At 42.5% G+C, this 24,697-nt stretch overlaps 1 protein-coding gene across 5 annotated transcripts in view; it reads left to right on the forward strand.

The window, feature by feature from the left end:
• SRGAP2 (SLIT-ROBO Rho GTPase activating protein 2) overlaps positions 1–14,421 on the forward strand; it is a 200,742-nt gene extending 186,321 nt beyond the window's left edge. For 4 of the 5 annotated variants that reach the window (XM_077929020.1, XM_028734363.2, XM_028734362.2 and 1 more), the window contains 5 exons: positions 3,213–3,292; positions 6,534–6,714; positions 7,871–8,017; positions 8,616–8,943; positions 14,013–14,421. In XM_077929020.1, the coding sequence (XP_077785146.1) occupies positions 3,213–3,292; positions 6,534–6,714; positions 7,871–8,017; positions 8,616–8,943; positions 14,013–14,393 (1,117 nt within the window). In that variant the 3' untranslated portion in view covers positions 14,394–14,421. Of the gene's footprint in view, positions 1–3,212; positions 3,293–6,533; positions 6,715–7,870; positions 8,018–8,615; positions 8,944–9,179; positions 9,247–14,012 lie in introns of all 5 variants that reach the window. The other variant, XM_077929019.1, reaches the window with a different exon arrangement.
• Positions 14,422–24,697: the final 10,276 nt, after the last annotated feature.

The raw sequence follows: 24,697 nt of genomic DNA on the forward strand, positions 1-24,697 counted from the left end.
CAAGGTCCCCTTTCTCTCCCAGTTATTTTTAATGGATTTTTGGGTGTGGGTGGTTGTTCAGTTCAAAGTGTACCTTTTGGGGGGCTGGGAGGGGCGGTTGCTTGCTTTTTTGTCTACTTTATTGGGGGGGAGGCCCCTGTTTGGGGGTGGGTTCTGAACATCACCAGTTTTAATTCTGTGAATTGGTTATTTTGTGGCATCCACAACAGCTTCTTACATTTCCAGATCTACCCCAAAATGAGGGGTGGGGTGACATAATAAATCCTATCTTTCCTTCCAGATGTACTGTATGGGTACTTAGCATGTCTACTTACTGAGGTGGGGGTGGGAAGAGAATGGGAGGCCAGTGGAGGCTGATCCATTAGGGTAAATGGGGCACTGCCCCACCAACTTCAGTCTGTGTTCAGCCAAATCCACCTCCCCCAGGAGATGGCCCTGGTCAATGGTTTCTTCCTCCTTAGTCTCAATTTGCCTTTGTAGAACTAAGCAGGGAGGAGGAGGACAAAACTAGACCTTGCTGTCTCTGCCTGACATTGCCTCTGCCTCCACCCACCATTTCCCTCCCTACTTTCTCCCCCACTACTCCCAACTGGCACCAGCCACCACTGTGGCTTCCTCTCTAGGCTCTACACATGCACCCACTCCCCTTATCTCGCTGCCTTGACCAAAGGATTTGGTGGAAAGCTAGATCCAGTTATGGAAGTGTACAGAAGCTGTCTAGGTAAAGGTAAAGGGACCCCTGACCATTAGGTCCAGTCATGGCCGACTCTGGGGTTGCAGCGCTCATCTCGCTTTATTGGCCGAGGGAGTCGGCGTACAGTTTCTGGGTCATGTGGCCAGCATGATTAAGCCGCTTCTGGCAAACCAGAGCAGCGCACGGAAACACCTTTTAACCTTCCCGCTGGAGCGGTACCTATTTATCTACTTGCACTTTGACGTGCTTTCGAACTGCTAGGTTAGAATCATAGAATCATAGAGTTGGAATAGACCACAAGGGCCATCGAGTCCAACCCCCTGCCAAGCAGGAGGTTGGCAGGAGCTGGGACTGAGCAATGGGAGCTCACCCCGTCACGGGGATTCGAACCGCCAACCTTCTGATTGGCAAGCCCTAGGCTCTGTGGTTTAACCCACAGTGCTACCCACGTCCCTACAGAAGCTGTCTAGTTCCTATTATATCCTGGTCTTCTCATTCAGGGGAACAAGGCTCTGTTATGCCCTATCTCTGGATGTGTCTGCACTGACTGCACAGCACCTATGGCAGGCTAGATAAAAAATACACAGCATCTATTATTTTTGTGGCCTGATATATTTTCACAACTTGTGCCAAGTGTCATCTGTATTTGGAAGAGCTTCTGAGGCTTCATGGTGGGGGCAGCTTGGTGAAAATTTAAAAAAGGAAAGAAAAATTGTGCAGGAGGGAGAAACTAAACAGTAGGAAAGCAACTAGTTTTTCCAGACAGAATCATAATGTGGAATTTATTGTTCTGTTTCTGCAAGCATTGCAGCTTGCCCCTCTCTTGACCATGTTCCCCCAGGCAATTTTGGATCACATAGTATGGGGAAGCCCTGTTGCATGAACAAAAGTCCTTGAGTAGTGACTTCTGGGGCTGTTTAGGTGAATCCCACCCACACAGTTGACAGGGACTTCAAAGATCTTCTAGTCCAGACTCCTAACGATGCAAGAAGTCTACTGCTACAGGATGACTGATGTCCTTTTGAGTTGGGGGATTGAAATTTGAACCAACATAACTATTTACTTGTCTATCCTGAGCCTTGGGCCTGACGCAGAGCATATGGAACAAAACGTGTTTATTTTGCTGGTTCAGTTCAGTTCAGTTTATGAACTGCCTGATAAAAATACTATCTAGGTGGCATACACAGTAAAATTTGGGGGGGGGGGGTAAAGAAACCACTCAATAAAGACATAAATCAGTAAAACTGACCCACATTGGTTTAAATCCAGTTACACAATCCAAGATAGACACAAAACCACAAAATACAGCCCAGCTACAAAAGCTAAAATCTGAACATAATGCCACCATTCGACAAATACTATAATAAAATGATAACAATAAATAATAAAGCCCCAGTGAAGAAGAAAAAAGTCTTTTCCTGATGCGAAACCATTGTGAATTGACCTGAGATCTACAGATGGAAGGCCATATACAAAATTAATTAATTAATAAGATCTTATAAAGTAGACAAAACTTTAGATAAGTCTTTCTAGCAAGAGCATTCCACAAAGGGGAGGCCACTACTGAAAAGGCCATCTCTCTTGGAATTACCCTCCAAATTTCATTTTGAGAGAGAACTTGAAGAAGGGACTCCATCAATGACCTCAGGGCCTGGGTAGGTACATATGGTAAGGAGCATTCCTTTAGGTATGGGGGTGCCAAGCAGTGTAGGAGTCAAAGCTAGCACGTTAAATTGTTTGTAGAGAAGCCATTGTGAGACAGGCAAGGGGTACTTCAGTTATTAAGAACTTTTTATACCATGTCACAAAACTTGCAAGCAATTTACATCTTAAACAGGTCCCATTCAGAGCTTAGCAATATGAACCTCACCTCATGTGGCACCTGCTAATAGACCTTCAAGCCTTTGTTCCCAGCTCTCACACAACACACCTCATGCCCCATGTTTTTCAAGCATTTCATGGCACCAGCTAAACTGTTAGGAGGGCCCATAGTTCTGTAGTACAGCACACGCAGACAATTCCAAGTTTAATCACCAGCATATTCAGTTAAAAGGCTCAGGTAGCAGAGACCCTGGAAAGCTGCTGCAAATCGGAGTAAACTATATTGGGCTAGGTGGACCAAGAGTCAGATTCAGCTTAAGGCAACTTCACATGTGCTGGAGTAGATGGACCACCACATATTCTTCGGGATGTTGGACCAGGACATGTGCCTCCCATCTTCTGACCTATTCCAAAGGCCCCATCTATGACAAGTCCGTGTGGTGTAGGAGCTTTTGTCCCCCACCCCCTGCAGAGTTAAGCTTAAGGAGAGAAGTTACTATTGCCACCCAAGCCTCAAAAGGTTGCTACTCTCCAAACTACATGCTTTGCATGTCTCCATCAAACATTGCTCTTCCACCCAAAAGTTCAAGGGTCACTGGGATACCCACATACCATTTACCAGCCAGTTCTTTTCTTTTTTGAAAAAACAGGAAAACATGCCCCGTCAACGTAGCCCTCTCTGTCTTTCTTCTTGCAGTGAAAGCCCCCATGGAGAGACAGCCTCCACAGAAGATGCAGCTCAGGATATGGTCACTGAACACCATACCAGCGATGATGGTAAGCAGTTGTTTGACAGCTGTTTCAAAGCTGGCTGCCCATTTACTTTCAAGCTTGGCATGAGATGGGTGTCATCCCTGTGTATATAGGCTTATTGGACAAAACAGAATTTACCAGCAAGGCAAGGTGGGTTTAAGATATTTCCTCATGTTTCTTAGCTAGAGCCACAAATCTGGTATGCCAGTTTTAATACTTGACTGATTTCAGTGAGCTGTTGTCAAGGTAGCAAGATGGAGATGTACTACAGGAGAAGAGCTGTGGTCTCTGAATTTCTCTTGTTAGCATCTCTATGACTTGCTTACTTGAACTATCTGGAAATCCAAGTGCACAGTTTTAGTAATTAGGCTATGTTGGCCTCTGGCATGGGGCTCTTTTTTACTCCTGTTTTCCTGCCTATGATATTAAACCATCTTAACTGTGTGTTAAAGCATCTTAACTATAATCTGTAAGCCATCCTAGCTGTAATCATCAGGTAATCATGAAGTTTATGTTAATAGGTTTAACAGTCGTGCCTTAAGACTGAGAATTGGATTAGATGGTTTTCTCCCCCAATTCCATTGTCTCTTGCTATGTCAAGTGTGAATTGCAATAATGTTGGAGCCTTTCCTGGTCCATTGAATGATAATTAATGGACAAAGACTAATAGGCCACGCCTAGGTTCAAAGTTGAGAGGAGGATCACTAGCTATTTTTGGACAGATCCTGAAGCTGAGGCTCCAATACTTTGGCCACCTCATGGGAAGAGAAGACTCCCTGGAAAAGACCCTGATGTTGGGAAAGATTGAGGGCACAAGGAGAAGGGGACGACAGAGGACGAGACAGTTGAACAGTGTTCTCGAAGCTACAAACATGAGTCTGACCAAACTGCGGGAGGCGGTGGAAGACAGGAGTGCCTGGCATGCTCTGGTCCATGGGGTCACGAAGAGTCGGACACAACTAAATGACTAAACAACAACAACAGGTTCAAAGTTGAAAGGAGGACCAGTAGCTATTTTTGATCTTTATCCCCCAGCTGTAGTGCAGGCCTGCTGGGCACTAGAGGTCATTATCCTTCGCCAGGCTAAAGGCTAAATTCCAAAAGGGAATATTGGAAGTTAAGTGGCCTGCTGATTTTGGTATAAAAACAATTGCTATTTGAAATATGCAATTCCCTAGCTGGTAATAAAATGCACAATGGAGCCCCCCCCCCTTTTTTTTTTAAAGAAATGTGTTAGTTGGTGCCAGAAACTAAACAAGCAAGAGGAAAACAGGGAAGCACACAATTCAATGAGTATTCATTGAAAAAAACACTCCAACCAACCCAGCTAAAAACAACAATGATTTGTTACCCAGGTAAAACCTTGTTAACTAGTGTGAGCTGATCACTCAAGATCTCTGTCTACAAACTACTTTGCAATGCATAGTTCAGATAACTCTTTTTCTTTCTGGAAAATCCATTACTGGATTTTCAGTCTTACAGATGTGCTTGCTTGGCCTTCAGCCAGTCTCTGTACTTTGCAGCCTCGGGGGTTAAGCTCAGTTTCTTGGTTCGAGGGGCTCCAAAGGCTGATGGGTCAGGCAGCGGTGCTGAAGTCTCTTTGTCTCAGACATGTTCGCCCTGTATTTCCTGAGAGAGCCTACCCAGATCACAATTGTCTTTGCCCAAACAAGGGCTTCCTCTTCGAACACGCAACTTTTCTGAGGCATAACTTAAGTTGCTGCCTGATTCATGCTGTTGGGCTTTTAGGTAGTGACTTATTGCATAATGAAAATCAGCCAAGGAGAAAGGCTATCCAAATGGAGAGTGAATTCAGTAATAATAAAAATGTGTTTTGAATGAGTGTGTTCATCTGAGCCAAGCAAAATTTGCCAAGACTAGGAAGGGAGGAAAGAGCAAGGCTCAAGACTGAGGGGTCAATTGTAGAGGTCATCATAGGTGGTAAGGTAGAAAGAAGTGGGATAACCAGTCACGAAAGAGAGGCAGAGCTAGAATACAGTGGGTGGGATTCAACTAATGAGACCTGTCAGCAGATGCCTTCCACATGGACTTCTGCATATGCAACAGGGCTTTCCTCCCCGCCCCCTGGGTACCCGCTATTTCCCCTGACATTGGCTCAGGAAGTTTAGGAGAGGTGGGAAGCCAAAATACTTGTGCAAATGGAACAACCCACTTAGCATGATGTTGAATTCCTCCCAATTAGATTGTAGACGAGAACCATGGACTGGATTACAAAGGGGGCGGGGCAACCTCAGTGCAGGGAGACTCTGCTCATGATCCCTATTGGGATTCATTGCTTGGGAACGTAATAATTTGAAATAACTTCCACCCTATGGAGGAGTATGTCCAGCAGGCCATTCTACTGTGCAGAAACAAACCTGTTTTTGCCACTAACTGTATACTCTACAGGGAGTTGCAGGCATTCCTGGGTCCCGGGTGTACCTATTACAATACAGTTTCCAAGCATCTTCTTCACAACGTTTATTTAGACTGCATATATTTAGGTATCCACTGAAGGGTGTGTGTGTGTGTGTGTGTGTGTGTGTGTGTGTGTGTGTGTGTACTCTTATGTGCACACCTAGGTGAAGAAACCCTTGGAGCCTTTACCTTGTCAATAAGCATAGAACCATAGAATTGTCGAGTTGGAAGGGACCCCAAGGGCCATCTAGTCCAACCCTCTGCAAAACAGGAATCTCAACTAAAGCATCTCACAATCTCATGCCACCCTGACGACAAGCCAGACCAAGGGCCTGTACATACCTTAGCTTCATGTGGATTGTGAACCCCTTGTGCCTCATTTAACTTCCCCTCGTGCAGCAGTTGGCAAGTTGTTCTACTGCAACTTTCAGGCCCAGCATGATCCAGATCCTAAGAAGCCATTAAGGTCTCCACAGGCTCTACCATTTTGTGACCTGACTACTCCCAGCTGAGCAATTCTTTGCATAGTACAGAAAATACTGTGTGTCTGGAAATCCTGTGGACTGGCCCACCTGTCCCCAGCTGCCAGGACAGTTATGTTGAGTTCACCATAGAGGTAAGCATCTGTGAACATTTCACTGGTAGCAGTAGACCTCTAAAGCTTTGGAGAGTGTATAACGTGCTTCTAAATAGCCTGGCCTCATTTGCCAGGTGTATTTGACCTCCAGTATCTCAGCTGACAACATATATAGATATTTGAATTCCTCACTTTTATTTTACTTTTTAAGGTGAATGGTTTAAACACTGATATGCAAATTCATTGAAATGTTGTTTCTTTTTCCTGCAGAATGTGAACCTATTGAAGCAATAGCCAAATTTGACTACAGCGGCCGAACAGCACGCGAGCTCTCTTTTAAAAAGGGGGCTTCCCTCCTGCTTTATCACCGGGCCTCTGACGACTGGTGGGAGGGCCGTCACAACGGAATTGATGGCCTGATCCCCCATCAATACATCGTTGTCCAGGACACGTATGTTACCTCTTAAGACCATTGGGGCATGGTACTTGGATAAACAGGGCTCAGATTTAATATTGCTTCTGGGGAAGAAGATGTCTTGAAAAGTCTATTTGCACCTTAAAGTATTAGGAACGAAGAGTTGGGAAGGATCTAGCCCAGAGCTTTCCAAACTGTTTGTCGCAACATGTTAGTGTGTCGGTTGCAGTGCGTAGTGTGAACACTCCCCGTGTTGCTCCTGGGACTGGAAAAGGGTTAGTTTAACCCCCGGTTTGCTAGTCAAACTGAATTACTGTTTCATGAAATTTTGCGTGTCTAAAAAGTACGTCACCGACATCAAAAGTTTGCAAAGCGCTGATCTAGTCCAACCCCCATGCTTTAATACAGGATCTTACAAGCATAACATTCCTGGCAGATTAGGATCCAGCCTCTGTTTAAATACCTCCAAGGAAGGAGGGCACACCACTTCCCATCAGACAGCTCTAGCTGTTAGAAAGCGTCACCGAAATCTGCTTCCCTATCATTTCCACCCTTGCATTCTAATTCTGCCCTCTGGAGCAACAGAGGATAGGTCAGCTTCATCTGCTGCATAGCAGCCCTTCAGATAATACAAGGTGCCTATCATGCCTCCTTTCAGCGCCAGATTTAGGGCAGTGTGGGTGGTTCCCCTGCACAGGGCGCTAAGCAAGGGGGCACAACATAATTTTAAAAGTCAAAGAGTTTATAAAAAAACAACTGTACCAAAAGGCATTGGGGGGATTTTGTCTTCACTCGTATTACCATATTACCAAAGTCTGCCCCCGCTCCCTTAACATTTTTGAGGCTAGGCATGCTCAGGTCTTACAACTATTCCTCATAGTTGGTTTCCAGATCCCTCACTGCTGCCCTATACACATGCTCAGATGCTTCATGTGATCATATGAAAATAGTCAACAACACGCCCCCCCCCCCAAAAAAAAGAGCATCTTAGTTTTACAAGCTGCATTGTGGCTGCTCTCAGGATCCAAGTACACCACCCAGCCTTTAAGTAAAGCATTAAAATGAGATGTTGTAATTTGAGAGAATTAAAAAAACCTGATGATAAAATTGTTCCGGCTATTACGACTTCTACTGTGGCTTACCTTGAGGGTGTAACATAGGTTTTGTGGTTGTGGCTCTTTTTTTTCTCTAGTGAGGATGGTGTATCAGAAAGATCAAGCCCAAAATCTGAAATAGAAGTAAATTCAGAGCCACCGGAAGAAAAGGTGACTGCCAGAGCTGGTTCCAACTGCCCAAGTGGGAGCCATGTTGCAGACATTTATCTTGCAAATATCAATAAGTAAGAGTTAATATCGGTTTTGTATTACTACTCTTTAATGTATGTGTTGAGCATTGTTTTTTTTCTTTTGTTTAGTTTTGAGCAGTTGAACTAGTTTAGCTTATTTGTATTGTTTTATGTAATGTTTTGTCCCACTGGGGGTATACTACTAGTTGCAGCTCTGACATCCAGGTCAGTAGGCCAACATTTGCAGTACTGAAACACTTCCCATTGGGTTGCCAATAATGTTGAAACCGTTTGTTTCAATCAGTCATTTACATTTTACATTTCTAGCCCACCTTCCCTTCAAATAACCCAAAGCAGTGTGCCTGATTCTTGCCCTGCTTTCCCCCTGTAATAACCCTATAAAGTGGGCTGAGGGAAGCTGGCTGGCTTCAAATCACCAAAACCTGGATCCTTCCTGATTCTGTTCTGACGCGCTAACCTTCATGCTGGCTTGTTATTATAAGCAGAGTGGAAAAGGTGATTTAGTTCAGAATGTTTATTTTGCAATTTCAGTATCCTTTCATTGCCTTTCTGGGATTCCTGTGTTGAAATACAACTTCTATAACACTTAATCCCCACCCCACCTCACCCCCTGCTTCTTTTATGGTGACAGGCAAAGAAAGAGACCAGAGTCTGGCAGCATACGAAGAGCTTTCCGTCAAAGTGACAGCCACGGGCTGCCCAGCTCCCTGGGAGAACCAGTCCCACCAGGAGCTGTGGCCAGTTCACGTCCCTCCTCACAACCCATTATGAGCCAAAGTCTCCCGAAAGAGGTACCAGATGCATCTTCCATCAGTGGCCATGGGAGCCTCAATTCGCTCAGCCGGCATGCCTCTCTGAAGAACAGGATAGATAGCCCCCACATCCGGAAAAATGTGACCACTGGAAGGTCAAAGAGCTTTAATAACCACCGGCCCATGGACCCTGAAGTCATTGCACAGGTAATAAGAAGCTAGGCCAGGTTGAGGTAAGATGGGGCTTAACTTGCATACAGTGGTAAACAAATATCTCCACCCCATGTTACCCATTCTGTTAAAAAAATCTCCTTTGTGAATTTTGATGTTGACTATTAACTAAAACATTCATCTAATACTCAAATATGTTCCAGCTGTTCTGTGAATGTTGTATATTTAGCAACAAATGTTATTTGATATCAATATTTTATATTTTGCTTCAGTATTTGCTTCAGATCAGGAAGCGTCCCCTTAGAGGTGATCAAAACAAGTCAAGTTTTGAATTCTGAGGTAACCTCTGAATTTTTAAAATTCGAACATTTAAATTTCTGTTCAGTTCTAAAACATCAGCTCGGTTTGTGATTGCTGCATGCCTAGTCAATCAAAAAAGCATGGAACAGCGCCTATGTTTAATCAACTTGATACCAATTTTCAAAGATTCATAGGGGTTATAAATTACCTGCATCAAAGCATCCCAGTTAAGATGCATTTGATTCAGAACCTCGGCTACATGACCAAATTTTGATCACATGTGACTCACTTAAACTTTGAGAGAAGACTGATTGTTTCTGCTCTTCACATGTCCATGAGGAAATTGCTAAAACATAGAAATGGATAAAGCCATGGGAATTTAGTGCTCTTAGTTTAACCCATAGCAAAATACTAATGGCAGAGTATGTTTCCTGTTAGTTTTAGACAGTCTTCTCCAATCTGGTGTCCTCCAGATGTTTTGGACTACAACTCCCATGATTATGGTTTTAGAAAACACAATCAGTTTTCATAGGCAATGTAGAACAGAGGCATCTGGCTAGATTCCTGTGCTTTGAGAAACAGAAGTCCTCTAAGGTAAGCAGGAAGCCATTTAACTTTGTCTTCTTCTGCTCACCCAGGACTTTGAGATACAAATGTGAAAGGGACCACAGACTGTCTAGAACTCCTGCATTTTTATATGGTGTATACCTATTCCATTGAGTTTTATCATCTCGTATAATACACTCAAATCTCTTGCCACCCAAGGGATACACCTTGGTGAAAAGTGCATGGAAACATACTTGCTTTAACACTATATATCCTTTTTCCTACTGTTCTGTTTCTACAGTTGATAATGTTGGACCTTGCTGAAACTAACAGTCAGGGAATGAGGGCCATAACACCATCATAACCACTCTCCCCAGTCCTGTTTTTTATCTGAATTAAAAATCACATTTTATTTCTTCACTGTATGCTCTTTCCACTTATTGTCATCATCTTCATCATCTAACTCTGTTTCCCCTAAATCATTTGGGATAAATGTTGGCAAAGGCTTTGGTGAAAACAGAGCTATATGCAGTGTTAATATTCTATGCTTTCAGGAATCTGTGTTAGAATCTCAAAGCCCAGGATTTTTGAAAAACTGAGTTTTTGGTGCCTCTGTTTTGAACCCACAGCCTAGATCTGTGAGTTTGTTTAATTGCACTTAGAGGTTAAGGGATCGTGAAAAGAACACAACAATCTATCCTGTTTCCATGGAATTTTCATAGTAGCTTTTCTCTTGCTTCTCAGTTTCAGTCAGTGATAAGGAGCTACCTTCAAACAAAGCAGATCTCGTTGTTTCTGTTGGCAGGGATAGGGGATGGTTTCACTGGTGTGTACACAGCTGTGGCTGGATGTGGGCGCTGAGACTTTTAGACCATGTTAGCGTAAAGCCATCATGTGATCCCCCTCCTCCTCTAATTTTTGAAATGAGCACTGTTTTCACAGAAGCTTGATAGTGCGACATTGGTCCAGAGTGGAACACAAGCCCACAAAAATGTGTTCCTTTTGACCACTAAGGAAGCCTTGCATAATTTTTTTTTCTCAGTTAACTACTCCATAGCCACAGAGCCAGTGTGGTGTAGTGGTTAAGAGCGGTAGTCTCGTAATCTGGGGAACCGGGTTCGCGTCTCCACTCCTCCACATGCAGCTGCTGGGTGACCTTGGGCCAGTCACACTTCTTTGAAGTCTCTCAGCCCCACTCACCTCACAGAGTGTTTGTTGTGGGGGAGGAAGGGAAAGGAGAATGTTAGCCGCTTTGAGACTCCTTAAAGAGAGTGAAAGGCGGGATATCAAATCCAAACTCTTCTTCTTCTAATGTGTTTTCACCTTCTAAAAACCGAGTGGGAGTTTCTCTTCAGTGCAAAACTGGTTCACTACCAAAAAAATCATCTCATCATGTGTCTGCAGTTGCAGAATATATTGGAAATCATTTGTTTAAAACTGCTCGAGACTTGAAGTATTCTGCCACTCTTCAGAAACGGCAATCCATCTAAGTCTGTCCGTGCTATGCTGTGTGCTCAGAGAAGGTTTTGGTTCTTGGTTTCCTCTCCAGCTGTAGGTGTACTGCTCTTACATGCTTGGCCAGGTCTTCTGCTTCTCACTATGTGATGAATCTGTCAAAAGCTCATACGCACTTGAATCTCATATTACAAAGTTAGGCCTTCCAAGAAAAGAAGTTAGGCTGAAACGGGGTGAAGGAACTCACTAGGCTATCAGATGCTGCTGTTGTTTGAATGTTTGGTTTTTATACCTCCTATAAAGGTAAAGGTAAAGGTACCCCTGCCCGTACAGGCCAGTCGTGTCCGACTCTGGGGTTGTGCGCCCATCTTGCTTAAGAGGCCGGGGGCCGGCGCTGTCCGGAGACACTTCCGGGTCACGTGGCCAGCGTGACGAAGCTGCTCTGGCGAACTGGCACCAGCACAGCACACGGAAACGCCATTTACCTTCCCGCTATAAAGCGGTACCTATTTATCTACTTGCACTTAAGGGTGCTTTCGAACTGCTAGGTGGGCAGGAGCTGGGACCGAAAGACGGGAGCTCACCCCGCCACGGGGATTCGAACTGCCAACCATACGATCGGCAAGTCCTAGGCACTGAGGTTTTACCCACAGCACCACCTGCGTCCCTATTTTTTATACCTCCTGGTCGTGTGCAATTACTTTTATTTCATTGTTTATTCCACCTTAGGGCAGGTGTATAGAAATATAGATATAGATACACACACACACACACCACACTTTAAAGGGGGGGGAACTATATAACCACTTAATTCTAAAGGGAGAGAAAGAAACTGTATTAAAACATGAGAGAATAAAGTCCCTTCAAATACTAATAGATAATTCCTTGAAGCACATTATCACAGCATCCAGAAATCTGGTCTTGGAAATAAGCAGGCACACATTGTCTCTATCTGTTGTTCCATGCCACCTGTTGGAGTGTGGGGCATGAGACAGATTTCTTTTCCTGTCCAGTTATTTGTTGTAAGGCACTCAATATGAGCAGAACCAACCACCATGTCAGTTACCATTTGGGCTGCAGTCCTGTGCCCGTCATGCATTCTCATCTCACCTGTTTCCATAGCATATGATTCATGCTGAAGTTGATGCTGAACTTTTCATAAGGCATTTCAGATTCTTGGACACCACAGATTGGGTTGTAAATAGAGGTCACCATTAGGGCTGGATCTTGGCTATACTAACCAGCCCTGGGAACAGGATCTACCTTCTACAGTTTCTGCCTTGTCTATAATACATATTGTGGCCCTCTTCTGAAAAGCTGTCCTTTCCCCTTATGGTGCATTTCCTCCTTTTGTTTATATGAGAAGGCTACATGTTGGTTATATCTTTTTGCAATGCTTTGAATGACATATAGCAGCCTCTCTTGCCTTTCGGTTAAATTCTGCTTTTATCCACCCTCCTCTTTTTGCCCTTATGTAATTTATTGTTTCCATAGGGAAATATACTCAATAAAAGAAAAATGAGCTGCATTAAATTAGAGCTCTCCTTTCATGTACTCTCAGGTGTCATTTCAAACAGTGTGAGCTACACCTCTTGCATTTGACACCAGTATCTCTGAAATCTGGGTTTTGCTTTAAGATCTTTTCAGACTGTGATGGGAGGAATCTGGTTACCGTCTTTGGTTCATCCTCCTCCTTGACTGATTTACCTCCCTGTGTGCCTTAAAATGCCTATGAGGAAACGAAAATGTTGTAGCCAAGATGTGAGTCATGGAAACACTAAATCATTTAGCTCTCCAAGAATCGTATTGCACCAGTCAAGGCCACATCTACAGCTGAACTTCTAAGCAAACTTAGGTCATGATCCAGCCAAGATCTTTTTAAAAAAAAGAAAAAAGGCTTGATGCTTGTTCCTAATTGTGACCTTTGCATTATTTCCTGCATCTTTCATGTGAAGCAAGAATGAAGTGTCATATAAGCAACATTTTTCATATATCTTTTAAAAACACTATAGAATAGCAAGTGACTTCAGTGAGGAAATGCTGATATGTGTCACGTTCCAGATTTAGAGTTGCATATTCCTCATTTGCCACATAGTTAGCAGCATAATGGGTTTCTACTCTTTTTGAGGAGTCTGTTTTCTCAAGCATCATGCTTGTTCCTCTTATCCATCTCCTTGCTTTCCAAGCTATTATCTACCAGTGTTTCAGTCATTTCCTACCAGCCATCCGACCAGGGAAAAGGTTTAAAGTAAAGTGTGATTACCTGGCATGCACTCTGGACTGAAATTCCGCAACAATTTGTCTTGAGTACCACACATAAAGCCAACATCCCTTCCAATGATAAAAGGCACCAAGCTCAGAATAAAATCATAGAGGCCTCTTGGTTTGCTGAGCTCTAGTTCTCAAGGCTTGAAAGAGAAGGCAATTGATGGTCAGAAAGTAAGGAGGATATAGCTCCAGTCCACCCATGCAGCTTTATGGAAACATGTATGATCTAGCTAAAGTCTTCAACTCTAAATACAATAATTTTTTAGTTGGTTGGATGCCTGGCCTCATACAGTTAGCAACAGGCTGGTCCTCTGGCCACATAGTTTCCCACCCTGTCCATATTACCTTGCAGGGAAGGGTGATAGTGGGACTGGTCATGCCACTAGGAAGAGATTTTCCATGCCATATCATTCCTCTTACGACAGGAGCAGCATCTGCCACTGTCTGCTTTTGCTTAATATTTTAGAGACAACACAGAGAATTAGTCGAGCTGTTTTCTAGCTCCTTTAATTGCTTCCAACGTCTCTCTTTTGCAGGATATTGAAGCTACTATGAACTCTGCTCTGAACGAGCTGCGGGAGCTGGAAAGGCAAAGCAGCGTGAAGCACGCGCCAGATGTTGTCCTGGACACCCTGGAGCCGTTGAAAACCTCTCCTGTTGTGGCCCCCACCTCGGAGCCTTCCAGCCCATTGCATACTCAGATCCTCAAAGACTCTGAACCAGCTTTCCAGCGGAGTGCCAGCACGGCAAGCGACATTCCCTGCGCTTTCAGGCCAGCAAAGTCTGTCAAAATGGCCGCCCCGGTCAAACCTCCAGCAACCAGGCCAAAGCCTGCGGTTTTCCCCAAAACAAACACCACAAGCCCTGTGGTTGCCTCAGCATCTCAACAGTCTACTGACAAGTCCTGTACTGTCTGAACTTGAAAGCCTACTGTGAATATAGCAATTTTTTTTGTTTGTTTCAGATGAGGGGACCCTGTTAAGGAGATGTTAGAAATTTCTATTTAATTAGTACTGAACTTCTGCTGAAGATTAGTTTGGAAGTTACCATCGCCAGGGATTCTCCCGACAGGAAAGCCCCAACTAATTAAGTCTCATTTTGCACCTCCCATCACCTGTGATGCTAGGACATCACAGCTCTGTGTAGCCCGAGACATAGAAAGCCTTGTATCAGGTTGCTGTGAAATCAGTGAGGAAAAGACAGAACTGAGTGGTAAACAGTCAATGCCTTGTTTGAGTGTCTGGTCACTAAGGGAAACCGTCAGGGTCATCTTTTAGAGGTTAGCAGAAAAGACTTCTGTGCTTCAACCACTACAGGGATACAATACAATATTGTTCACCCATGGATGTTTTTGATCTCACTGGTTTAGATGGCCGGGTATGCCTGGGGCGTATTTTTGTGCACTATTACAGTGCATAATGGTGGCACACAAGGTCAGGTCAGTTTCCATTACAGCCTGCATCATTTTTTTCAGGGGTACATGTTCCCAGACATACGTTTTCTGTCCTGTGTTTAAAAAAGAAATCATGAAAAGTGCACAAGCTTAGCCTTGGTTTAAATGAGGCATATTACATGCACATATGCATGTGTTCATTTAAAGTTAAACTGATATTGCAGGGGAAATAAAGAGCATTAGAGCTTGCATGGTTAAATATCCCCTACTTATATCTTTGCTTGGTGCTTCCAGATCTAAAAGCAGCGCGAATGCTTTTGAAATGAGATTTTCAAACAGTGTCTCTCTGCACTTTCATGGGCACCCAGGAGACAAAACTGAAAACGTAGGTTAAATTTTGAAAACCAGCTACTACTGATCAGTCTTTCTCTGTCTCTCTTCTGGCATTTCCAAGTGTGTACATCTTTAATCGTCTTTGCAAAATGAGATAGTTTCAGGCCAACCACTCCAGTTCTGAACAATCATAGACTCAAGATCTGGTAATCCCAGTTAGCAGCTTGACCCTGCTTGTCTCTGTCTCTCTCTTCTCTGCCCCACATCCCATCCCCTCCTCAGCTTGTGGCTCAGTCTCCTATGAGCTTCTGATATGGCAGCATAGGGCAAATAAATTAAAAGCTGTTGTGGGACGTGGACATAGTCCAGTATTCAGCATATTTCTGTGCCAGGTCACCATGTCTATAAGTACAGACAGTAAAATGAATCATCTTTACATCTGGCATTTACAGTGATGGACTGCAATTGTTCTGAATTCCAACAGACTGTATGGACTCATGTTTGCATTGAATGGGAATATATTTTTCAAGAGGGTAATCATTTTAAAAAAGAAGAAATGCAGACTTCATAAGCAACTGGGAATTTCTCTGCTGCCTCTATCACCACCAACCAAAGGAACAATGAATTAATATGGATTCCATCACCCTTCTTTGATCCTCTGCTGAGGGCAAGATAAGGAACTGAAATGTGTTTTCTTTCATGCGCTAGGTCTGAACTTCAGTCTGTTTTCTTGTGGTTTTATGAATGAAATCGTTGGTATTTGATATTTTAATAGAAGCAAAATACTTAATCTTATGTAAACAAAATTGCAGTAGTCTTCAGATTAATCTAAGGTTGTTAGTCAGACATTTTCTTTTAAGCTCCCTACAAGTTAGGGGGAAATTGTGTTGGTTTTTTTAAATTATGTCTAAAAAGACTTGACAATCTCACAAATGGTGGTAGAAACAAAACCATGTAAAATGTTTTTTGCATTTTTTTAATGGAGGGGCAGTTCTGTTCCTTAACATTTTACTAGCTGTTGCCTTTTAAATACACAGACATCGCCCACCCACCTCACTCCCTGGTATGTGTGCGCACATTAACTCTGCATCTTGGACCTTGGCCAGCTCAAGTGAAAGACCTGAGCGCTGCAACCTGATCATTCATTCTCAGGGTGGGACAGACTTCTAATCCAGGAATCTTAATTCTTTATTATTGCTGCTTCTGCTTCTTCTTTTTTAAGAGAATAGTGTTTTACTCAGGCAAAACTACTGGTTTTTTTAAGTTTTGTAAGTTCATGTTAGGGTTGCCAGCTTCTTGGCCAGAGCAGGGCTTCTGTGCCTATAGCAGCAACACGACAGTTTAGTTAGGTGCAACCTTTCCCTTTCCTGCAGCACACGTTAACTACTGTCATTCAAGGCACATGGGGCTCCCTTTAGCACAAGGCATTAGCAGGCCTAGTGTTATGTCGCTACCCAAGGTGGGGTGCAGGGATGGAGGCAGAATTTATTCGTAGGGAAGCTATTGAGCACATGCTAGCAATGCCTTATTTTGTCTAGGTTTTATACCATGCCTTGTACCAGTGAAGGGCATGCCGGCCACCCAAGGCACATTGGAACAAAATGAGATTTCACATCTTCAAAGTGTTTTGGTATATGGGTGCAAACTGGCAAAAAAATAATGATTAATGGCTTGATATTTTTATGGCCTTTCTGTATATAACTTGCTTTGTTTTCTTTTTTGGCTGAACTCAGCACTAGGGAGGACCTACTAAAAAGGAAGTAGAAATGTCAAAGGATGTACACCATATCATATGCTATCCAACCGGAATTTTAAAACATGCACCATGATCTATATTGAACATGTATATGTGAAAACAACTTTCCACAGGCAAGCTCCAAGGAGTGTTCATTTTTTATATATATATTTTAAAAATTGCTTAAATTGCTTAGTTTAAAATCTCTAAGTTAGGCAATTTGGATCAGTTTCTCTTGCATAGATTTTCATGCCCTTGCGCTAATGGAAAGGGCGCTTCCCACATATCTCTGGTACATGAATTACTGTGGTTAGGGCAGCCTTTGCCAACCCAGTGTCCTCCAAATGCTTTGAACTACAACTCCCATCTGCCCCATCCAGCCCATGGAGTTGCAGTCCAAAACATCTGGAGGGTACCAGGTTGGCAAATTCTGATTTAGGGCATATCTACGTTACAAACATGCCCATACACAACATACAGATACTCAGGTTCACTGGAAAGAGGGCATTACTTTAAAAAAAAAAAACCCAACAGCACCAAAACCTGATTTTAATGCTGTAGTCCCATTCAGTTTCCCAGGAATCTGCACTGAATACAGTGGGACTTATTGCCAAATGACCCTGCAGAGGATTGTTCTGTTCATCTGTGGTTTAGATATGCCCATAAGATGCAACTTCACCTACCAGCGTGAGATACAAAGCCAAAAGTTGATGTAATTTAGTGTCCTATGCAAGACCAGCATTTAACAAATAGATGGAGGTAATACATAGACATTATAGAGGGAAATAAAAGCATTTTAGCTGACCATAGAAAAATGTGTTTCACTTACTGTTAAGCATCTCACTTTATTTCAAATGGTGGTTATCTAAATGCGCCTTTCAACTTCTAGGCTCAGATACACATGCTAATACACTGAAATATCACCCCCCCACACACACACACACCAATGCTAAAACATCGTGTTTCCCTTATATCTCTACTGACTGAATGGTGAAGCACTGGATATTAAATAACACTGTGATCGTGAACAAATCTATCCTTTACATACTTATTGAGGGGGGTGGGAATCCCTCAAACCACCAGTCTCTTACTAATATACAATTGTTTGAATAATATTCTGTTCAGGTAACATCCTGCCCCACCCCCAATAGAAAGCAGAAATGCCAGATGTGAAACAAAGCAGGTGCTTTTGCTCTTCCTACAGCCATGGCCAATGGCATTTAGCTTTCTTTTGATGAGCCTCCACGAATGGCTGGGCGAAAGTCAGAATTTCCCTGAAGCCACCATTGCTGCCCACAAGGTCCAGTCCTCCAAAGATTGATGTCTTTGCATAACAGTGCATAACGTCTGTATCTGTAACTCTCTGTAACTTTTCACTTGAATAGAGCACTGTTATTTGAGACCAGCACAATTGCATCTCAACTGTCTTTCTGACCCTGATTTTGGGCTGCAGGTGACATTCGTTGCCTATCTTCTCCAAATTGCTCCCCCTATTAATGACCTGAAACAGGGGGAGCATACCAGGAAGAAGAGAGACCCTCCACAGTTGAAACACCCAGCCACTGTATCATTCTCCCTTCGGAGTTTGCTAGGGAGCCCAGGGTCTCTCATTTCCTCTAACATGTCTGCCTCTTATGCCTTCATCTGGCATGCTTCTGGATTGTTTCAAGAGGAAAGGGAAAGAGTTTGTCTGATCATATCCTTCACTGGTTTGGACTTCGCTCCCAAGGTGCTGGTATCTCCCAATTCTGGTATCTGGCCCTGTTGCATGGAAAACACTAGAGCCTCATGAATGTAGCCATTCTCTTTGATAACAAATTTTAGCTGACATGTTTTCTGGGTCCAAAGGCCTGAAGACCTTTCAGGACTAATCTTTCCTTTCACTGACTTTTCTAGGGTGTAATGTATATTGTGCTTTAAAATACAGCAAGCTTTCAGTAGGGTAGCTACAAAACTATAATGAAATACGTACCTAAGACACAGGGAGGAAACTGAGAACCAAGTTTCTCTTTGCTTATTAAGCCTGCAAAGTCATATATGAGACATGTTTACCCGGAAAGTCTCTGGCTTGAGTGTCTTTTAGGATGCAGTTTCTCAAAAGAGCAACACGTACATGTGTGTCAAGCAAATGGTTTGGATGTAAATGTGGTGCTAAATTGTCTCAGACATGACTAGGAAAGATGGGTCCTAAAAAATTGTATTCCTGGGGAGATTTCTGCCTTGCTTATAGCTTTATGAATAGCTTCTAGAAATGTTTTCCCACCTCAGATAATTATGAATGAAGCTTGGACCGCACAATGCTTTGGAAAAGTCAATCTTGCCTCTCTGCTGCATAGCGCACAACCAAATATGCACGTGCAGTAGCTGCTTTTCGAAGGTTTCAACAACTTTTCCTGTTTGAATGCTTAAATGCAAAAGAAGCAAAATGTAATAGAAATTTCCATCATAGTTGATCTGGCAAGCATGAGGGAGTCTATTTAAGGGTCTGGGTTATTGCTTCTTTAAAATAAAATAATAAACAATGTGTGAGCTTCCAATGCAAATATTTCCAATTTTTTTTTAATAAAAAAAAATGCAATCTTAGAATCACCTTTGAACCAATATCTTTTAGGCTGTGTTTTCTTCTGTACGAGTGAGATGGTCCATATGATGGAAATAAAGCTTCAAGTTATAGTGGCACTAGCAAGATTTCTCTCTCTCTGGAAGTTGAAGGCTATAATCAGAGCTTCCTGGATTGGGCTCTGTGGGTGCCAAATTGCTAGAGCAATATACTTAAAATATGAACAGGTGACGTAAAAGACAGTAATCCATGTAGCCAAAATGCTAACGCATATATATATTTGAAAAAGGAATGGCAGTGATGTCTTTATTCTACTGTATGTAACACAGTTCAGTTGCACAGTCTAACAGTCTTCAATTTTTATGTTTTAAAATCTAATCCTGCAAAGTCAGGTTTGGGTCCATTCAGTGCATTAGATCATATGGGTTGTTGTTGTTTTTAAATTAACAACTGTTGTTTTAATGGGTTTGGAATGAAATGTTCTTGTTTTAAAAGCAATTTTCCATTTGTTTGTTTATCTTCTACACCAGTCTATATATATGGTGTATATATTTTCCTTTCAAAGTAAAAAGAAAAAGAAAAAAAAACCCAAGCGAACTGTAAAATTGTACTTTGTATATATACTACTATGTACAATATTGGAGGTACATCTCTTCTTTCTTTTTGGTACAGTATTGTACAGTATTAGAGGAGTAAATGTGTTGGAACTGTTAAATCCGTGCTGAGGGGAAACAAATATATCTGTTGTCATTAGCAATAGTTTTGGAAAAATAAATGTTTGGGTATGGTGGAAGTGCTGGCCTACAGACAAACCTGTCTGATGTCTGTTCTGTGTGAAATATGTTTGTTTATTTACTATTACATTCACAACCCACTTTTCCATCAAGGTGCTCAAGGTGGGATATGAGGTTTTCCAGTTTCCCATTTTATCTTCACCCCAATCCTGTGAGGTACATGAGAGCATAAGAGGGGCTGCTGCATCAAACCAATGGCCCCTCCAGTCCAGTGTTCTCATAGTGTCCAACCACATGCCTATGGGAAGCCAGAAAGCAGCAGCTGAGCTCAACAACACACTCCCCAGCTATGATTCCTAGCGACTGGCAGTCAGAGCCTTCCTGCCTTCAACAGTGAAGGTAGAACATAGCCATTGATCACTTTGCGCTCCATGAATGTGTATAATTCTCCTTTTAAGCCATCCAAGTTGATGGCATTCACTACCCTTGTAGGAGGCAATTTCATAGTTTGCGCTGCAGCTAGGATAGGCCAAGAGACAGTAACTGTCTGAGTGGGGATCTCAACCCAGGGATTAGCTCTGCTTTGCTGAAACAGAAGGGCTACTAATTGGAGCTACAAGCAGGACCTCTGGTCACAGCACTCATGGACCTAATTTTTGGATCTTACCTTTGTGCAATGTATTTACATCTTGACCATAGATCAAGAGGTAGTGGCGGGGGGGGGGTGAGCAACCACTTCTGTAAAGATGTAGGGGGAGAAGCAGCCCCCATGTTGTATGTTGGTTGCGCAGTGATGTAACTGTATGGAAGATAACTAACCAAAGAATTGTCCATATGCTTCTCTCCTCTGAGTTGGCAATGCAGTTTAAAAATATCTAAAGATATAACCCATGGGCATCTTACTTTCTTTTACCACTGCGTCTTCAGTGAGGCCCAACAACTGGCTATGAATCTGCTGCTATTATTTCCACTGAGTTCATTCTGATGATTCACATACAGATAAACTGCCAATACATTCATATGGAATGGGACTTGCAACCATGCTAAGCCAATGTCTGCTTTGCCTCGCACAGCTGCAATCTGCTTCCTGCTCCAGTCCTGCTTTAAGCATTCTGAGAACTGGAGGGTGAATCCCCATGTGGTATGGAAGGCAGCCATCCATAAGAGGAAAATGACTGGCATTGTTTTGTGGGGAAACTCAGCTAGGTGTTTGTTAACAGAAGCCTGCAGGGAGATACTGTCAGCATGATCCACATAAAGGAAAAACAGATGGGTTGGGGAGGCGGAATCAGCAAGATTCTGGAGTGTGGCAGTGGGGAAATTGCTCTGAAGGCAACTGATGTGCTTCCGTGTTTGAAGCTCAGCAGGGCTAGACATGACCTGCAACCGAATGGGAAACCACCTAAAACAGCCCCAAGAGAGTAAGAGAAAAATTAATCAAATAAATCAAATGCATTAACAAAATCCCACTCCTGAAGGCAATCCTTCAGGGATGGCTTAGCATATCAGGCTTCTTTGATCTCCTGTGTCAACAAATGGTTCATGTGGCTCACTGACTGAGAGTTGCTTATCGTTGAGAAGCTCCTACAGTGGCTTGGATAATGCTTACATGATTCAACTACTTGGCAGAGCCTATTGATGTAGGTCTTTCCAGCAGGGTGCCAGTTTCTTTGGAGAGGCTTGTGCAATTGCTCCTACCCATTCCAGTCCTATGAGAGATGGGTCATTCATGGGTTCACCCAGCCATGAAGGAGCTGTCAATCATAAATTATTCCCAGGTGGGAGGACACTGAAAAAGCATCCCTGTGTGTTCTGAGAATCCAAGATGGAGTTGACTTTGCCAGAGGGTAAAAAGGAAAGCTGAATTTCACACTGAAGGTATTATTTTTTTTTTTTAATTATTATTATTATTATTGCTTGTTAATCGCTTGCTTCAGAAAGGACTGCAACATATTTAAAAATATAAACATTTAAGCCCTAATCATTGTTGGTTGAAATCTGAGAACATTTAATGAAGATTTGAATGTCCAGGGAGGAAGGATTTGATGACCTACCTTCCACCTTCTCATATTAGCGCTCCTATTCTGGTTCCCCAAGCGCAATGACCCCCACTACTCGGTCTCCATGCCTTCCTGTACTATCCTGTGTGTCACTGTTCTTTAGTCCTAAGTAAGGAAAGCCCATTTCTTACAAGGAGAATACGTCTTACATATTCATTGGAATTATAATGTCCAATAGCAAACATGGATGAGTCAGTGCAAAGTGCCCCTACCCCCAAGTGAGTTAGTATGCTTCTACATATGCAGGGGAAAGCTCCCTTGGTATTCAGAAGTATACTCATGAGTTAATTAAGAGAGAAAATATTTGAAATGCCAGAATGGCCTGAGGAAAATGCATGATCATTTAGATGGTTGATATTAAGTGTATAGAGATGAGAAATCTTAACTCACCTAATTGTTTGGAAATGGAATTTCCAGGTTCATATTGAATGTCAAAGACAGAAACCACCTGTCCTTCTTGCTATCTTTTGTTGTGGGAGGGGGAGTGCACTCACAGATTTTGTTAAAATCTGGATTTTGCATGGTTTTCTGTCAGGAAACACTTAACTTCCACCTAAGAGACTAGCAGTTGTGTGAGTTTATCATTTATATCTATGGTTGGGGATCCATGCTGTATGGTTTAAAAAATTCCCTCCTTGCATTATACAGTGGTACCCCGGGTTAAGTACTTAATTCGTTCTGGAGGTCCGTTCTTAACCTGAAACTGTTCTTAACCTGAAGCACCACTTTAGCTAATGGGGCCTCCTCCTGCTGCCGGAGCACAATTTCTGTTCTCATCCTGAAGCAAAGTTCTTAACCCGAGGTACTATTTCTGGGTTAGCGGAGTCTGTAACCTGAAGCATATGTAACCCAAGGTACCACTGTACAGGAAAATTTGGGGAAGAAGAAAAATAAATAAGGCACTGTTTTCCTTTCTCACTCTTGAGAACCAGCTTCCTTCCTGCTTTATAGTTCTAAAATGCTCAAGTTTGGGGTCAGCAGCCAGTCCCCAGTCTAAAGCGCTATAGTGCTGTAAAGCACAGCCAAGAAAGCAGTATCCCTTTCTCCCTTTCTCCTCTCCTAAAACTTCCCCCACTCTAAGAAGCAAAGACATCAAGGCTGACTACAGCCCTGAACAGGAGCATTCCTTGTTGACTAGGATTTCCTTGTCTCAAAAATGCTCTGAATATTTGAAATGATTCCTTTCACTATTGAATAGGACAAAGCTGACGTGGAAGGGAATTCTGGGTTCTGCTGAAATAAGGAAGATATTTTGCTCCTGTGTGTCCTTTAATAATAATAAAAAAAAAGGATCAGGATTTTGCTTTACAACTCTCTCTCTCCCCTCACCCCCAGTGTGTCTTAGCTGTTGAACTGTGATAAGCCCTGAAGAGCTGTCAAATATTTTATGGCTGGGGAATTTTCAAAACACAGACTGTAACATGAGTTAAAAGCACATTTTTCTCTTCTGTAAAATAGAGGAAGACCAGAGGGCTTGAGAAGTACTTGGAAAGAAAAGTAACTTTAGGAGGAAGAGAAGGATTCTTTTATTATTATTTAGAGTTAATCAAATATTTAATAATATGTACTTCTAAAAAGACAGAGGTGAGCAAAGAGTTACATGCTTTTTGCATTGTAAGATTGTGATAGGTCTAAACTAGCTTTCCCCAACCTGATGCCATCCAGATGTTTAGACTGATCTCAACCATAATTGATAAGAGACAGAACAATTTTTGACATCACTTCCTGTTTGTGGTGATAGTGGCACATTTACAGTTTGTGCAATGTCAAAATGTATTACTTCTTCTTCTTCTTCTTCTTCTTCTTCTTCTTCTTCTTCTTATTATTATTATTATTGCTATATTACTGATAGAGCTTAAATTTGAGATTATAATTTAAAATGTAAAATGTTTCTGTGGCTACATTTCAAAACTATTTAACCACATCTATCCCTCCAGATGTGAGTCTATACTTGCCTAGATGAATCAGCTCTGGGGTTGCCTCCAGGACAAAAGGTTTTGAGTGTTATCTTATTATTTTATTTTATTTTTACTTGCTTGTGTTTTAGTTTGGGACTTTCTAGTGGGATGCGATATACCAGTTTAATAAACATAAATTGAATGTCTGTGCAGGGCTTTGTGTTAATCTGCCTTCTGACGGGTTACCTGTGAGCCATAAGAAACGAGTTCTAAATTGTTTTTAATATTGTGTTTCAGTGCTGTAACCTGCCCTGGGACCTTAGGGTGAAGGGTGGGGGATAAATATGATTAATACAATAAAATAAAACCTCATATGTCACCTTTTAACTGGTAGTGGGAACTAGTCATTTCCACTAAGGTGGCACATAACCTCCAACACGACCTTGCATAACCTCCAACACGACTCGGGAGAAAACAGGGACGCCATATTCCAGCACCACATTCCTGC

The sequence above is a fragment of the Podarcis muralis genome, chromosome 5, assembly GCF_964188315.1.
Source record: "Podarcis muralis chromosome 5, rPodMur119.hap1.1, whole genome shotgun sequence".
NCBI classification, from domain to species: Eukaryota; Metazoa; Chordata; class Lepidosauria; order Squamata; family Lacertidae; genus Podarcis; species Podarcis muralis.